Here is a 17,532-nt window from a genome sequence, read left to right on the forward strand (position 1 = left end):
GCAGACTCTAAAGCCTTGACCGTGGTCCCTGAGGCCCGCCTAGCTATCGAGCCTATTGCCTGCTTTAGCTTTGAGGCCAACTCTCAGTACAGAACCTCCAGGTATGGCTGCTGGAAGTAGCTCTGGTCTGGCAGGAAGTAGACCCCCAAGTTCCCCAGTCCTTCTTCCTCCAGGGAGCTCTGACAGCAGGAGGGAGGTAAGATGAGGCACCCAGGGCCACAGGCCCAGGAGGCAGCTTCCCAGGGGTCTGGAAATAGCACCTGATCTGGAAGTTTCCAGGTCCCTGGAGGAGTGAGTGGGAGTGGCTGCCCTCCCCAGAGCTCTTCCTGGTGGCCAGGCCTGGGAAGTTCTTAGGTTTCCTCTGAGAGTGAGCTCGACAGGCCAGCAGCACTCTGGTCCTGGGCTCTGTCCCCTACTCCTGTCCCTTCCCTTTCCTCGCCTCTTCCTCTGTGGCCTCCAGGAACTGAGTACACAACTGTAATATTGCATTGGGAACCAGTAATATTGTAGAAAATATAACTTCAAGGCTTGGCCAGCTCCTGCACAACATCCCTGCCTGGAGGTGTCCTGGCCTCTGCTGGACCAGTCCCAGGTACAAATGAGGGAGGATTAGGAGCAGGAGGGCTGAAGGTGGGGGGCTGCGTCCTTGCACCAGTGGCTCCTGGCGAAGAGAGTGATTGGCAAGTGGCCATGGCCTATGTGAAGGGAACAGCAGATCTCAGCAACTCCTGTGACTCTCGGGCCAGTGCTCACACCCTCCAGCCACTGCTCACTCAGTGACTGACTCCCTCTGGCCACCGGCCACTCCCTCCAGACACCACTCACACCCTCCAGCCACCGGCCACTCCCTCCAGACACCATCCACTCCCTCCAGACACCGCTCACACCCTCCAGCCACCGCCAACTCCTTCTGGCCACCAATCACACCCTCCGGTCACTGCTCACTCCCTCCAGTCAGGGATCACTCCCTCCAACGACCACTCACACCCTCCAGCCACTGCTCACACGCTACAGCCACCACTCCAACCCTCCGTTCAGGTCTCACACCCTCTGGCCACTGCTCATTCCCTCCAGTCACCACCCACACCCTCTGGCCACTGCCCACACCCTCCAGCCACCGCTCAAACCCTCTGTCCAGGTCCCACATCTTCTGATCACTGCTCACTCCCTCTGGTCACAGCCCACACCCTTCAGCCACCACTCACACCCTTTGGCCACCGCTCACTCCCTCAAGACACTGCTTACTCCCTCTGGCCACCACTCACACCATCTGGCCATTGCTCACACCCTCCTGCCACTGCCCACTCCCTCCAGCCAGAGCTCACTCCCTCCGGCCACACCCTTCGGGTGCCACTCAAAACCTCCGGCCATGGCTCACACCGTCCAGCCACCGCTCATACCATCCAGTCACCGCTTATGCTCTCTGGCTACTGTGCACTTCCTCTGGCCACTGCTCACACTCTCCGGCCACTGCTCACACACTACTGCCACCACTGAGACCCTCCGTCCAGGTCTCGCACCCTCCAGCCACTGCTAACTCCCTCTGTATAGGGCTCACTCCCTCCAGCCACCGCTAACACCCTCCGGCCACCACTCACTCCCTCCAGCCACCGCTCACGCCCTCCGGCCACCGCTCACTCCCTCCGGCCACCGCTCACTCCCTCCAGCCACCGCTCACACCCTCCAACCACCACTCACTCCCTCCGGCCACCACTCACACCCACTACTTTGCCTGGCCTTGCTCTACTTTTGAGTTTTGTGTATGACATGAGCTGATGCTGATCTGCTGAGCAACCTGTTCCGACAGAAGAATGCCAAGTCCGCAATGCACACAGGAGAGATGACGGTAATGGAGTCCCTGGAATTCAGTGGATGATTTTGATTCACATGACCGGTCCACTCAGACACACCAGACAATGAGGGAAGAAAACACATTATTTGGAATCAAAGGACAATAATACATCAAGCACCAAATGCTACAAAGAAATCATGAAAATAGGCCTTAAATGAGTCATTCCTAGATTAACCTCCCCGCATGTGAAAATAAGTCTTGGAAGTAGAAAGGGTGGGTTTGGTTCTGGTCCCTAGAGACAAAAATGTGCAGCGACTGCACTTCTGCAGTTCTGGGCCGGTGCGTCTTTTCTGAGTGGCTGTTGGTGGCTTTGCACCTGAGGTGACATAACTGCTTATCTCGTCAGGAATTTTGCAAGACCCCTGGAGAGAAAACCAAATGGACCGGTGGGAAAGGCCGCCCTTGCAAGTTGCTGCTTCTTTTGTTTTTAGTGAAGATCAGAAAGGAACGTGAGGCTGGGCGTGGTGGCCCATGCCTGTAATCCCAGCGCTGTGGGAGGCTGAAGCAGGCACACTATTTGAGGTCAGGAGTTTGACAGCAGCCTGGCCAACATGGTGAAACCCTGTCTCTACTAAAAATACAAAAATTAGTCGGGCGTGGTGGCGGGCGCCTGTAGTCCCAGCTGCTGGGGAAGCTGAGGCAGGAGAATCGCTTGAACCAGGGAGGCGGAGGCTGCAGTGAGCAGAGATTCCGCCACTGCACTCCATCCTGGGCAACAGAGCAAGACTCTATCTCAAAAAAAAAAAAAAACAGAAAGCAGCTTGAAGGTTGTGCTGGAATCAGATGGAAGGGTGCCTCTTTCGGGCCTGCTGCTGGTGCCAGAACGCAGAGCTCCGAGGGTGTTTGCTCATGTGCAGGTTCCTACACTGGAGTCCAGGGGAGGATCAGGCTGTCTTCATCACCGCAGGAACTCAGGTGGCTACTTGTCCCCTTCCTCTTCAGGTTTTTAGGTCTCTCTATAAATGAAAACAAAGATGTTATTGTTTTTAGCAGTTCCAGCCATCCGTGCAACATGATGATGGAGCGGGCACCTGCATTTTGCCCTGTGGGAATTGTGGGGCTGTTCTCCACGATGAAGACAACGTTGGCCTCCCCCTGGGGCTGCCAGCTCTGAGTGGATCCCAGGCAGGCATGAAAAGCTACAACGAGCAATGCATCCGCAGGTCCCATCTCCGCCCTGTGACAGTTCCGTCACTTCCATAGGAACCTTCCAGGTCTCGGCACTGTGTTCCTAAGTTCTGGTTTGAGTCAGAACAATTTTGTTTTAAACCCCCAGCTAGATAGAGAAAAGTGCTGGATGAAAATGAAGATGAGTCCACGGGCATGACACCAACTAGCACACGGGACACTTCCCCACAAGACAGTGAGTGCTCGGAAGGCCTTCACATTGACATTCCTCACAATGGACAACTGAAACGCACAGCGGGCCCACTGGAGAGCCTCCCAGGAAAGGAAGTCTCTTCTGGGTCTCTCCTAGGATGTCTGAAGAGGGACTTGGGAAAGGGTGTGTCAGGCTGTGCAACTCATGCATGCACTGGTGGGTTGGAGGCAGCGGATGACTAAGGCGTTGTGCAGGGAGCAGGGGCTCCAGGCATTGCCGGAGCCAGCGTCACAGACGAGCTCCTCCACCACAGCTTCACCACAACAGGGGAAACTGCCTCCAAGACCCTCCCAGGGTTTCTCAGTGTGCCCTGAAGCCCCCCATGCAACAAATTCACCAGGGTCTTCACCCCGGACCTCGCAATCAGACTCCAGATAAATGCCCTGCAATCTTCACATTTAACAAACAGCCTGAGAGAGGCTTCTACACCCCTAAGTTTGAGATCTTTTGATTCTGCTCTGCAGTCACACTGGGACCACATCAGGGATCTGATGTGACACACACTCTGCCCTTGTTAGCTGGGGGGCCTCATGCAGGTCGCCTCCACTGTAGTACAGGGAGGGTCACAGGCTCTGTGGCCCAAGACGGTGCTGACATGGGAGGGGCTGAGGCGGCCCCGTCGTGGAACCATTGTGAGCGGGCTCCCCAGACTGATTTTGAACGTTTGTCTCCAGCTCACCCACGACAGCTGGAAGACATGGCAGTGGGCTTCTCTGCCTTGTGCCTTCAGTGTCTTAAGGGGGACTTTTAGGATCACCAGCTCAGTGCTTAGCCCCTGGGGATCTGTGTCTCGTGAACGCCTCCATGTACTGCAGACCCGTGTGGAGGACCGGCTTCTCCTTTCCTGCCCTTTGCCCTCTGTGCTCACACGACCCTTCTGTGCCCCAGGCTCCCACAGCACCCTGAACAGTGAGGAGGTCTCCCATTCAGTTGTCCATCCTGGTCCTTTCTACAGTGCGGGCGGGCTGAGCTGAGCTTTATACTGAAGAGCATTGCAGGCCACTCAGTGCCTAGTACGGGGCCAGGCTGCCTCTCCCAGCAAGGTGAGCAGGAGCAAGCACTTTCCACCGAGCCCAAGCACAGTCCTCACCACTCCCCGAGGGTGTGCTCAGGGCTGCACGGCCGCAGTACTGGAGGTGAAACTAGCCCAGGTCTCAGTCCCAGGCCTCACCCTGTGCTGGTGGGCACCATTCTGCAGTTTCTCATTTAAAGCACAAAATCAATGAGAGCAAAATGGGAATTAACGCCTGAGGCACATTCAGCATTTGATGTCCTTTCCTGGTCAATTGTTTCAAATTAAATGAGCTTTTTAAAAAGGTCTTTGAGCCTTGGAGACAGAAAGCTGACTGGTGGGTGCCAGAGGCTGGGGAGAAGAGTGGAGTCGCGAGTAACTGCATGCTTCTAGGGTGCCGTGTGTCTTTTGGGAGATGAGAATGCTGGGAACTGACAAAGGTGGTGGCTGCACAGCCCTGGGAATGTGCTGATGCTACAGGGTTGTTCACTTTAAAATGGTGAATTGTACGTTATATAAATTTCACCTGAATTAGGAAAAAAGAACGGACTTACTTTGACGTCATTGTTAGTTCTTGGAAACTACGACTTTAAGCAAAATGATATATAATGAAACCAATTTTTTTTTTCTCATCGACTTTATAACAAAATTACCTTGCAAACAAGGATGTTGCTGGAGGGCCTGTGTGCACTGTTTCTCCTAAAGCTGCAGTTTCCAAGATCCCATCAACCGTATTAAGTGAGGACCTCCTGTGTTTGAAACCATCCCAAGGAGTGGGGTGAGAGACCGTCTGAGATCAAGCCAGCAAATGTTTCCCCAGCGCCCACATGAGAAAGGCGCTGCATTCACCTGCCAGCGCGCAGCTGCCAGGGTCCCAGCGAAGCCCTAAGCCTCCTTCTTCCTCCTTCACCATCTCAGGGTTGCCCTCCATGCCCGGGTCCTGCCAAGCCAGCCTTGCTGTTGGGTGGCCCCCTGCAGGCCCCTCCCACTTTCATGCCTTCCCCTCCAGGACCCCCCACCCCCACACCACCAATGCAGAGCTCCCCAAGCCCCTCCTGACTGCGGATGCTGCCTCTCATCCCTGGCTCCCAGCAAGGTTCCAGCCCCTCAGCAGGCAGACAAGGTCCTCTCCTGCACTGTCTCAGCCCCCTGCCCTCTCCCACTTTCTCCCTGCTCCTGGCACACGGGGCACGCCCGACCCATCCCCATCCCAGCGGGGGCTCCTCCTTGCTGCCTCCTCCTTTCCCATGTCGTGAGGCTCCTTCTTCCTCCCGGCCCCAGCTCCTCTGCCTGCCAGGCTGCACCCACCCACAGCTGCCCAGGACTAGCGGTGATCTCTGTTTTCAGCACAAGCGTCTGACACCCTGGAGCCACCAAATCACTGCTGCTGAATTGACAACCACTCGGTCACTCCCTGGTTTTTATAGCAAGACCAGGGTTGCATTTAATGGACCCTAGGGTCAAAAGCCAGGGACAACATGAGCTGGGGAGGGCGCCGCACCCACCTCCATCTGCTCGTGGATCCAGTCCAGGAAGGAGGTGACACGGGTGTACACCCCAGGCTTGTTCACCTCTGCACAGCCGATGCCAAAGCTGGTCGCTCCCACTAACTTCCACAGCCTCCTCTCTTGACACACCAGGGGCCCCCCGCTGTCCCCCTGGGTGACAGGAAAGAAGCAAAGATTGGGGTACAGGCACTGCCATGCGAGATTGCTTTCTGTAGACAGTCTGCCATGTGAGGCTGCTTGCTGTGGAGTTGGGACCCCCCTTCATGACGTCACAGTGGATGACCCAGTTTACAGAAGGGAACCCACCAGCCCTTCCAGACACAGCATCCCCAAGAGAGGATGTCCCTCGGCCCCTTTGGGGTACTGCCTCCAGCTGTGTGTCCCTTCCAGAATGCAGACCCTGACCCTCTGAAGCTCAAGGGCAGCCGGTGAGAGGGAGGGTCTGCCTGGCCAGGGCCCTCAGGTGACCTGTGATCCACCTGGTAGAACTGGAGTCCCACCCACTGCAGCTTTCGGAGAGCCAGATTCACTGGTTCCCCGCCACCTACCACCCCACCACCTGCCTCCCCTGTGGTCCCCTACAAAGTCAGAATTGGAGGGGAGCAGCATGAAACCCCTCCCACCACCCAGCACCCATGCAGAGCCAGATCGCTGGGTAAACACAGGCCTGGCAGCCAGGAAAAGGAGTGATATCTTGAGCAAATTTCTTCTCCACGCCCTGTAAATTTACTTTTTGTTCCGTCACAGGGAAACGCTGGCAATGGCCTGTCCCAAGGGCTGGGTCACCCTGCCACGGCCTCGCACACCGCCGTGGCCCCGTACCTGGCAGCTGTCCACACCACCCTTCAGGTAGCCCGCGCAGAGCATGGAAGGGGAGATGATGCCACCGTACACATCCCTGTGGTTGCAGATCTTGTTGGAAATCAAAGGGATGGCCGCGTGGTTCAGGACAGGGGAGGCGTCACCTGCTCCAAAACAAGTGAGGGGATGTGTGTGAGAAGGAAGCCCGGCTCAAAACACAGAGGGCGCATGCTGAGACCACAGGGACGAGGGAACGAGGGAGGAGAGGGATGCTCCCTGGTGTAATGCAACGGCAGAAAAGGACAGGGCCCTGCGGGTGGGACAAGTAGACTCCCACTGTCTCAAAGCACATCAAGCCCAGAGCTTGCCCTCCTATGAGTAGCCGCAAGGGGCCACTCTGCTTCAAGGCAGGGCCACCGACTCTCCTAAGGTGTCCAAAGTGGAGGAGGAGTGGGGGCAACAGTGGCCAAGTCACCTCCTCCCCAGGTCACCAGCCCAATCAGCCATCAGAACACCCCAGGTTACGGGAGGGAAACTGAGGCTCAGGAAGGTCACTCACTCAGCATCTTTGTGAACTCTGGGATGGTCAGCAGAAAAATGACCCCCAAAGACATTCTCACCCCAATCCCCAGAACCTGTGACTGTGTCACCTTACAGGGCAAATGGGACATTGCAGGTGCATTGAGAGACAGTCCTTGAGTGGGGAGATGATCCCGAGTAAGAGGGTGGACCCGACAAAGTCACAGGGGTCTTTGGAGGAGCCGGAGGAGAAACTGTGACGACAGAGCAGGGACCAGAGTCAGAGAGAGATTCGAAGATGTGGCATTGCTAACCCGGAAGACCAAGGAGGGGCACAAGCCAAGCAGTGCGGGCAGAGCGCAGACGCTGGGAAAGGCAGGAGACAGGTTCCCCAAGGGCCTCCAGGAGGAGCCAGCCCGGCCCACAATTGACGCCAGCGCCCTGAGACTGAGTTTGGACCTGTGACCTTCCTAACTATGAGATGATACCTTTCTGTCATTTTAAGCCACGAATTTGGGGTCATTTGTTGCAACAGTCACAGAAGACTTAATCCACCTGCAGTGGGCCAAGCACGCGCCCGACACCAAGAGATGGACTCCTCAAACTTAGCTGGTTTGTGACCCAGGCATCTTGGTGTTTTAAAGACTCCATAGATTCCATGGAGACAACAAAATCACACAATGACAGGACCCTGAGGGACTGCTCTGAGGAGCGCATAGTATCACAAGACACTCAGCTTTCTGCCCGGAACGTGCCAAAACAGCTCAATGCGTTATGGGAGGAGATTCCAGCACAGGCTGGGGCTGAAGCCGCATCAGGACAGGGGTCATCGGACCTTTTGCGCTGGACAGAGCAGATTGACAGCGAGAAGCAAATCTGCAGCGGGATGGAGAATCTCCTGGGAGGATGAAGCTGTTGCACAGCCTCCTCTTCGGAGCCCAGTGTCATCAGAATGACTCTGACGGGCTGGGTGGTCCTGAATGAGAGCCCACCGTGAAAGGAACGGGAGCATAGATTGGTCTCCCAGCTCCCACCACACACCAGGGGTGCTGGTTCCGATGAAGCTGGAAGGGCCCTGGACCAGCCACACTGGCACAGAACTGGGCCTGGGCTGTGTGGGTGGGTTGGAAACTACAGAGAGCTGTGAGTGCCTTCGGCCGGGTGGGCAGCCCTGCCACTGGGTGGGGGAAAGTAGGCCCCGCAGACTCGAAGCATCTGGGTCAGCCCTTGGGTGACTTCAGCCGGGGGTGGGCTCAAGTAATCGGTGTTGAGAGGAAAACACTGAACATCCTGTGTTGGGTTGAACTGTGGGCCCCTCCAAAATATGCCTACCTGCCACTATGGAGCCCAACCTTATTGGGAATAGGGTCTTTGCAGATGTAATTAAGGTAAGAATCTCAACATGAGATCTCCCTGCGTTTAGGGTGGACCCTAAATCCAATGACTTGGTGTCCTTATAAGACACAGGAGAGGGAAGTTTGAGATACAGAGACACAGCGGGCAAAGCCACGGGAGGAAGGCGGCTGAGGCTGGAGATCCAGCTACAAGCCCAGGAATGCCGATGCAGCTGCAGCCATAGCCACCGCCACCAGAACCCAAAGGAAAGGGGTCAGAACCTCCAGGAAAACCACCCTACAGACACCTCAGTTGGGTGTGGAAATAAATTTCCATGTTTTTTTTTTTTTTTTTGGTCGTTTAAACACAAAGTCTCACTCTGTCACCCAGGATGGAGTATGATGGCATGATCACGGCTCACTGCAGCTTAGAATTCCTGGGCTCAAGCAATCCCACCCCAGCCTCCTGAGTAGCTGGGACCACCATGTCAGGCTAATTTTTGTTTGTGTGTCTGTGTATCTGTTTGTTTGTTTGTTTTGAGACAGAGTCTTGCTCTGCCACCCAAGCTGGAGTGGAGTGGCATGATTTCGGCTCATTGCAACCTGCGCCTCCTGGGTTCAAGTGATTCTACAGCCTCAGTCTCCTGAATAGCTGGGATTACAGGTGTGTGTCACCATGCCTGGCTAATTTTTGTATTTTAGTAGACACAGGGTCTCACCATGTTGGCCAGGCTGGTCTCAAACTCCTGAACCTCAAATGGTCCACTTGCCTCGGCCTCCCAAAGTGCTGGGATTACAGGCATGAACCACCGCACCCGGCCCAGGCTAATTTTTTTTAATTTTTTGTAGAGACAGGGTCTTGCCATGTTGCCCAGGCTAGTCTCAAACTCCTGGGCTCAAGCAATCCTCCTGCCTTGGCCTCCCAAAGTGCTGGGATTACAGGTGCATGCCACCGTGCCTGGCTAATTTTTGTATTTTTTGTAGAGACGGTGTCTCTCTATGTTGCCCAGGCTGGTCTCAAACTAATGGCCTCAAGGGATCCCATAGACTCGGCCTCCCAAAGTGCTGGGACTACAGGTGTGAGCGAACACACCTGGCCAATTTCCATCATTTTAAGCCACCCAGACTGTGATAATTTGTTAGAGCAGCCACAGAAAATGATTCCTCTTCCTACTAACAAAGAAAGTGATTGATGGAAAAACCTAAGACCCATGACCAGCTCTGTACCCACACTAAGGAAAGGGCGGCCCAGGCTTCATTTGCATGGACTATGGTTACTGCCACTCCTGCTTCCCTTATTATTACAGCGATCTCATCTGCTGCTGCTTCCACTTGCTCTTTATAGGATGAAGGAACACATCTTCCAAAGTCCCACAAGGCAAAGAGTCTTCACAAACACGAATCTTTGAGTTCTGAATGAAGCCTGGGAGGGTTGTCTAGGTGGGCTCTGTATGTCCTCAGTTAACAAGGCCAGGGGTCCGGGCAGGGGAAGGGAAACACCTGCTGTGTTCGAGAAGGTCTAACTCTCTCCTGAGAAGGTCTACAGGGTCATGTTGTCCCCATAACAATGGAACCGTGACTCCTGACCCACAGTTCCTCGGCTGACTGTGTGTCCTGAGCAGCTGACATGCACTCCCTGGCCGGGATATCTGGGCAGCCCATAGCAACATCACACTGGGACATTGGGAGAGCCCCCTCCGCAGCCCTCTGGGTTCTGAGCTCCCGGACTCAGAATCTTGGCTTCAGCCCACTGACCTCCATCCTCTGTGGCCCCCCATCCTGACGTCCAGCACACTTTTCCATCGGGGAAGTTCTCTTCAGAGTTAGGCAGGCACACAGGCTGGATCACTTCTGTTTGAAGGGAAGCAACAGTTCTCAACTCAATTGAAGCAGGAGTCTGAGAAAAAAATCTCATCTATGCTTCTGCCTCTGAGGAGCCCAAACTATCTCCCAAGGGAAGGAAGGTCAAGCCCTTGGTTATTTGAAAACGATCAGCTCACAGCAGGAGCCCCTTATCCCATCCACCACACCCAGAGCACTTAAAACTGTAAAACAGCCCTCCACCGTGGCAGCATGAGGGAGCCTAAACCAGGGTCAGCACACCTCTTGTGGAAAGGGCTGAATAGTCAATCTTTTAGGCTTCATGGGCTGTGCCGTCTCTGGCTGCCATCGGAGCATGAAGACAGCCCCAGGTGATAGGCACCAACATAGGTGTGGCTGTGTCCAGTAAAATGTCTATTTACCAAAATATGACGGGGCAGACCTGGCTCTCAGGCCAGTGCGTGCCCACTCCTGGCTAGATCACAGTGCATGTGTTGCTTATAGAACACGGCTCCATGAATATTGCTATGGTTCCTGGGATTTCTGGAAGCGACAAGTTTGCCTGTGTGTAGGGCTGGGTCCTGTGGGCCTCCCCCAAAGCCAGAGTGCCCTGCACGTACCTCAGGCTTTCATGTGAACACACCCTGAGGTTCCCCGAGCTTTTCTGTGCAGAACAGTAATGGAGAGATAGAGAAGGAATAAAAGAACTCACTTGAAACTTTGGCAAAGTACAGGTGCTGGCACCTCATTTCCTATAACCAATATCATTAATCATAGTTGGCAAACTGGCACCACCGTAATCATTTTCCTGCTTCTCTGGAAATATTTGTTTCCGGGCATTATGTGTCCATGTGACGGACACAGTAATGACTCTGCCAGGTAGAGCCTGCAGCTGGTCTCGGGCCAGGATTCTGCTCCAATAAGAGGCAATTCACCTATTTATTATGCTTTCCCTGCTTTCTTGAGAAGGAAAAAGGGCTTTAATTTATTTGGGTGTAGTCTCCTAGTACTTTGTTTGCATCTACGAGATGTTTGAAAGTTTTATCAGGTGTGGCTCTTCTGGCATTTTTGTAATGTCCAGAGGGCAGGGCTTGACTTTTTCAAGAAACAGCGTCTTTAGGAGCTGCTGGTTGGGAGAGAACTTTTCTGTACTTCCAGGGAGCTGAGGGTGCCCAGCATCTTTCAGCTTGTAAAGAAATGAGAGGACTCCACCACACCATGTGGCCAGGCTGGGAGGTTCTATTTCTAAACCGAGATGGCCCCTCTACCTGGAGAAACAGGAAAGTGCTCTTTGTCCCTACAGATGGATGACTCTCTTCTACCACCTAGAGGCCCCAGGTGGTCTGGCCTCAAGAAGCTCTTCCTGCCTCCAGGTGGCACCAACAGGGAGAAGGTGGCACCAGACAAAGCATACAGCCCACGAAGGCTCTAAAATTAAGTTATCATTGGAACTACAGCCCACCAATCTACCTGGCAGAGTCATCAGTGCATTCATTCTGTAGGCCAGGATCTACAAACGACATTTAAACAGGGTAACACTGAAAATGTAGGTAGGACTCAAGTCTGCAAACATGATAGCCACATTGTCCAGGATACAATTGAAAATCACTTGTCATACCAAGAGCTAGGAACGTCACAACTTTAATGAGAAAAGATAATCAACTGATGCCAACACCAACATGAATCAGGAGTTGGAATTATTAATATCTGACAAGGATTATAAAGCAGCCATCATAAGAATGCTTCAATGAGCAATTGCAAATCCTCTTGAAACAAAGGAAGAGCTGCAGAACCACACAGAGACCCAGATGTACCATTGAACGTGAGTGGCCCGGCCAGCTTCATGAGGGCGATGTCATTGCCCAGCCTCTTTGGCTTGTACTTGCTGTGGTAGACAATCTTCTCCACCAAGTGGGATGGGGCTGGATTGTCCAGCAGGGAAACTAGACCCACCTGGATGGTCCATGACTTGGGGAGGTACAAGCTGAAATGAGAAGAGCAAGAGGTGAAGCACAGGAAAAGTCCAACCACTGAACTCATTGACCTCAGGTGTCCTGAAAACCTAGGAAGATGGTGGGAGAGGTTATCAGGCAAGATGTGGTCCCATCACCCTGCTTGTTTATGCTGTATATGCAACTGCACTGCCACGCCCTGCAGAAACACAGACCCACACCCCGTGTGTTTCCCAGACAGGCCTCACTCTCAGCACCTCTGAGGTCGTCTTGGCATTTGAGGGCTGAACTCAACATTGCTCACTGCAAGGAGTCTATCAGGGCCCATTCTTCATCAAACAGCAACAAAATGGGGAGTAAAAATATCAGGGAGAACCATTGTGTTTGGAAGTCTTTTTTGTAGTTTTCTTGCACTCTAAGCTCCTGAGATTTTAAGAAGAAGAGACCCAGCACCTGGCCCCCAACATATTCTCTCTAGCCTCCCGCACCACCATGTCACCCTGTCTCTGCCATAACATGGTCCACTGGAATTAGCTATGGGAAGGTCTAGGTCCTTTCATTTTTGTGGGTTTCCTCCAGCACAAGAGCTTCCTTCCTCTTCTGTCTGCCCTTTCTGTAGGAGCTACAATCCTTAAAACAAGCTCAGCCTCACGAGTTACCCCCAGCCAATGATGATGGGTCCACAGTGAGGCTGGAGACTCCTCTCCAACTGTACATTACTTGGAGGTTGGTCTTTCTGTCTTCCCTCTGGACCCGCTTCTCACCACCCAAAGCAGCCCCTCCCTGACATGACCCAGGAGTGAACAGGGGTCTGGGAAGATGGTCAGCAGCACTCACTCGTAAACACAGTGTGCAGCGGTGACGATCCACAGGGGCGTGATGACAGAGCCCCCGCACAGGTGGTAGCCCTGGAACTGAAGGCTGGCCTGCCAGGGCCACTGCGAGAGCAAGGACATGTTTCCACCCACGATGCGTGAGCTGTAGCCCCTTCTATGACCACAGGCTATGGAGGGGAACAAAGGCTTGTGGGTCCACCCTGCAGACTTCTTTGGGGGACATGGTGTCACCACCATGCACCTGCTCCCTCTCCCCACCCTCACTGCCCCCGTTCCCAGAGCTCACAGCAGCTCTAAGACAAGTGCTGCAAGGGGGAGCTCAGCAGGGGAGGTGGTCAGGCTCTTGGGGAGACCTGAGGATGGTGGGTGCTGTGGGGGATGCGGTGGGAAAAGCACCTGCCCTGCTTGGTCAGTGCCCAGCATTGGCAGCGCCACTCCCCATCCTATTCCCCCAGTGATGACAACACCCTGGGATGTCAGGAGCAGGCAGGAACTTTCTGCAGCCCCCTCCTCACTGCCACTGGTGCACGCACCTCTCTGACTGCTCCAGACCCCACCCTTGCGGTGTGAACACTCCCCTCTGCCAGAAACGAGGGACACTGCCCGAGGCCTGGAGTGGGCACTGTGCACATGTAAGGAGGAAGTGGGAACTGAGTCAGGGACTCAAGGCTCTACAGAGTGATGGGACATCATGGGCCTTGGTCCTTTCCTCTGCTAATGAGTTTCTCTGGCTGACTCCCCCACCTGACAGGTGAGGCCAAAGGGGGAGGATGACACTGCTCCCCTCCTTCGGCAGGTAGGGGTACACGGAGTTCCCGCCTGGCACCCAGGAGGAAGTGATACAGAGCCCCATGGGTAGAGAGGACTCTGAGGACAAGGAGATAGGACTTAGCATGTGCTTGCTCCTCCAGACCCCTGCCTTTCTGGAACTCTTACCTGTGCACTGCAAGGTAACCACGTGGCCAGAGGCACATCCCTCCCTAAAGAGGAGAAAAAGTAGGCTCCGTGAAAAATGCCCCAGATCTGTGAAAGGAACACTCTTAAAAACTCAATCTTAGGGTAACAGAAAAATAAATTCTATTTCCCCCTCTCTTGAATGTAGATTACAATTTTAGTCTATGTTCAAAAAAAAAAAAAAACCATGAGGATGAGGTCACACAATTCATTCTAAAACACTCGACCAACAGTGAAGTATTGTGTATACAACAGGCTGTTCTGTATTTCTAAGCTTTAGATAGCTAGTGATAAAGGATATGATATCAACATATCACGCTGTCATTGCATGGCGATTCAGTCCAATGTTCTCCACCTCCTGGCCCCTAGGGACACAAGAGTGCCCAAGGGACAGTGTGGCAAGCTCTCCAGGACTCATTGTAGCCTGGGTTCACACACCTGGCAGAGGACTCCTTCCCTAGAGCAACAGAATTTTGATTGCCCCAAAGTTGACACTCCTACCCCCACCCCCACACACAGGTGGAGACCAGGGTGTGTGCTTTTCTCATAGTGAAGGGAAAGGGATCCCAAAATCTTTGTAACATTTTCTGCCTTTTGGGCCCCAGCTCATCATGCAAGAGAAAGCTAGTGTCACCAGACTGCGGATTTAGCACCCAAGACATGAGCTGTCCCTCCAGACTGCATGTGGGTCCCGGGGTGCTTATTCATCCCCGATGGACAGACCAACAAGCCTATTGTTCCCAGAGCAGAAAATGCACATCTTAGGGTTTGGGCCTAGATGTCAGGGAGAGAATATGGAATTGGATTCAGAACTCTTGGCTGTATCTGCTACACACCATCTAACCTGGGGCAAGGCAGGTGGTCCCTGTAAGTTTCAGTTACCTGATGGTTATTTAAGGACACCTGGATTTATCTTCCCCATGAGTTGTTGGGGAAAACATGTAAAATAAATAATGAATGCTAAAATACTTCGTAAACAAAGAAGGATAAATTTCTATCTTAATTTCTGTTTTTCTTCCTTTTCCCTCCCTCTCTTCCTCCCTTCCTTCTTTCCTTCCTTCCTTCCTCCCTCCCTCCCTCCCTTCCTCTTTTCCTCCCCACCCCCCTTCTTGCTTGCCTGCTTTCATTCCCCAGACACACCCAGAGTGTCTGTCACATGACAGTACATTGGTCACACGCACAGCATTGTTACCCTTCTACTCTATTTCCTTCCCTTTCTTTGTTGGGCCATACTTGCCCAGTTGGGACCAGGTTCTCGCACCCCCAGCCTGGCGCATCCACCAGTCTCATCAAGGTGGCCAACTCCCACCTTCCATCTGAGATAACACATGTATGCCTCTTAAGTCCTTGTGGAGTTGAGCATAGCATCACAAATCCAGCAGGTGACTCGATACCTGTACAGACAACAGCATCGCCTGACCACCTACCTCACATATACTGAGTGGTGTAATGCAGTCACCTTGTCGTCTGGCAAGAGGTGATTGATGGACACAAACTCCTCCCGGAACTGCCCCTCCAGCGAGCTCACTCTGAGGTTATCTGAACTTACATAGCTGCAAGCACATCAGAAACACAGACCCAACGTGGTAACTTTACACTTTGAAGCATTCAACCGATGTGCGAGTCACAATATTACAGGGATTGTACATGGGGGATGTCATTTTGTCCCCCCAAACCCATCAAAGGCTTCCTTTTGCCAAGAGAATGAAGTTCACTCACCCTGGCAAGGCATTCAGTCCAGACCTTCTGTGTTCTGGGATGACCCCCCCGCTTCTGGCCTGCACCTGACGGCCCTGTCCACCCACCCTGGGCTGCAGCCACACAGTGAGTGACCACCTCCTGATGTCCTTGGTTGAGTCATTCTTTGTGCATTCCAGTGAAATGCCCTTTGCTTGGCCTGAAGCAAGTCCAGAGGGGAGGTGAGCACAAAACTAGGTGCAGTATTGTCGGGGGTCACCCAAGCAGGGACACCAAGCTCCCCAAGAACAGTGAGTTGGAGGAACAGGAGAGATGTCCCTCACCTGCCCAGGACCAGCTCAGGGCCCTACTGGAAAGAGATGAACACGTACAAGAAAGCGATTCCACGAACACCAGAGCCCAGCTCATGTTTACAGTGCCAGGACACAGGTCTTCTGGAGAACAGTGGTGAAAGTGATGCAACTTTTTAAAAAAGAATCACATGTTTGGAGAGTCACAAGATGGAAGATGGTGAATAAAGAGCCATGTTCTCCTTCCCTTGTGAAATGAACAAAACACAGTACAGTAGGCTTGTTTTCATGGTGAACACACCAGCTTATCAACAGGATTTCTTCAGCTTACTGTAAATGCTATGGGGATGTGTACATAGAATACAAAGTTCAATCAGCTTTGAGTTTCGAGGAAAATGCAATCAAGGCGGCAGGCACAACCTTCGCAGCCCTCCAAGGATTGCTCAGTGCACAGATTCCACTGGCACTGGCATGAAAGAGCCGATTGTTGCTGGGATGGCTTGGTTCCAGTGCAGGTGGCCGGGCTTGTGCCAGGCAAGGGGACCCCAGTGCTGCAACTGGAGCCCCATGAACTGTCCGAGTCTCAAAATGGTAACAATGACAGCCACAACCACACACTCCCCCAGTGTGCTCTTGTCGACCAAGCCCTTCCACACTCACAGCGTCATCGGAACTTCAGTTCCCCTCAAAGCAGGTGCTATTATCATCCCTCTTTTCTAAGAAAGGAACTGAGGCATGAGCTGTGTGTGGGATTTGAACTCAAGCAATCTAGCTTGACCGTCCTTTGGTTATTTATTTATTTATTTATTTTTGAATCACAGATATCTGACATAGGATGTAGTAGAGCAGAGAAGATTAAGGAAGGATTTTCAAGGAGAATTTAAAAAAATAAAACAAAATGCAGAAATAAATCTTAGAAACTGAAGCAATGGATAGAGAACAAAAGAACAAGCCTATAGAGAAGAAAGTAGGCAACATCGGGTTGAGAGATGGGGGACATTGCATTCCCTGGATTTCCTTGTAGAGGGAGCATGTTAAGGGTGAGAAGGAATATTTTACCAAACAGGCTGGGGTGGAAGAGAGACGGGAAGGTTACCCCCACCATGAGGTGGCCTCTACCTGATGCCTGGGACAGTGGGGGCTCCTGACTTTGGTCTGCTGGGTGAGGAAGGAGAGGGATTGAGCTGAGTTTTTCTGCATGACAGAGCAGAGAGGCCTTGGGGTTTGCTCAGACAGAGGGGTGGTCCTCCAGGACAGAGGATGAGGGCAGAGAGAAGAGAAAAGGAGGCCCCCCAATACCCCCCACCCAATGAGTCAGAGGAAGAGGCTCAGCGGGGAAGAAAAATGCCCAATGGGGAAGCTGTCAGCTGTGTGCAGTGTGTGTGTGTGTGTGTGTGTGTGTGTGTGTGTGTGTGTACCTCTTCCTCCTTGTCTCTAAGGAATAATACATCGTTCCTGAAGACGTTAGTGTGGATGATTTTTGCTCTTCTCATTGAACTTGAATTTCAGCTCATTTCTGAATCTCAGTTGGTGTAGAGGGAAAGAGAGGCAGACCGCAGGGCTGGAGGCTGGAG

At 53.0% G+C, this 17,532-nt stretch overlaps 1 protein-coding gene across 1 annotated transcript in view; it reads right to left on the reverse strand.

Annotated features, from left to right (window-relative positions):
• Nucleotides 1-1,918: 1,918 nt before the first annotated feature.
• Nucleotides 1,919-17,532, reverse strand: part of TMPRSS3 (transmembrane serine protease 3) — a 28,590-nt gene continuing 12,976 nt past the window's right edge. The window contains exons 5-12 of the mRNA XM_054468937.1: nt 15,398-15,523; nt 13,953-13,996; nt 13,018-13,183; nt 12,043-12,212; nt 10,163-10,258; nt 6,576-6,718; nt 5,751-5,903; nt 1,919-2,808 (exon numbers count right to left, since the gene is read on the reverse strand). Coding sequence (XP_054324912.1) covers nt 2,791-2,808; nt 5,751-5,903; nt 6,576-6,718; nt 10,163-10,258; nt 12,043-12,212; nt 13,018-13,183; nt 13,953-13,996; nt 15,398-15,523 — 916 coding nt within the window. The 3' untranslated portion in view covers nt 1,919-2,790. The remainder of the gene's footprint in view (nt 2,809-5,750; nt 5,904-6,575; nt 6,719-10,162; nt 10,259-12,042; nt 12,213-13,017; nt 13,184-13,952; nt 13,997-15,397; nt 15,524-17,532) is intronic.

The sequence above is a fragment of the Pongo pygmaeus genome, chromosome 22 (assembly GCF_028885625.2).
Source record: "Pongo pygmaeus isolate AG05252 chromosome 22, NHGRI_mPonPyg2-v2.0_pri, whole genome shotgun sequence".
Taxonomy (NCBI): Eukaryota; Metazoa; Chordata; class Mammalia; order Primates; family Hominidae; genus Pongo; species Pongo pygmaeus.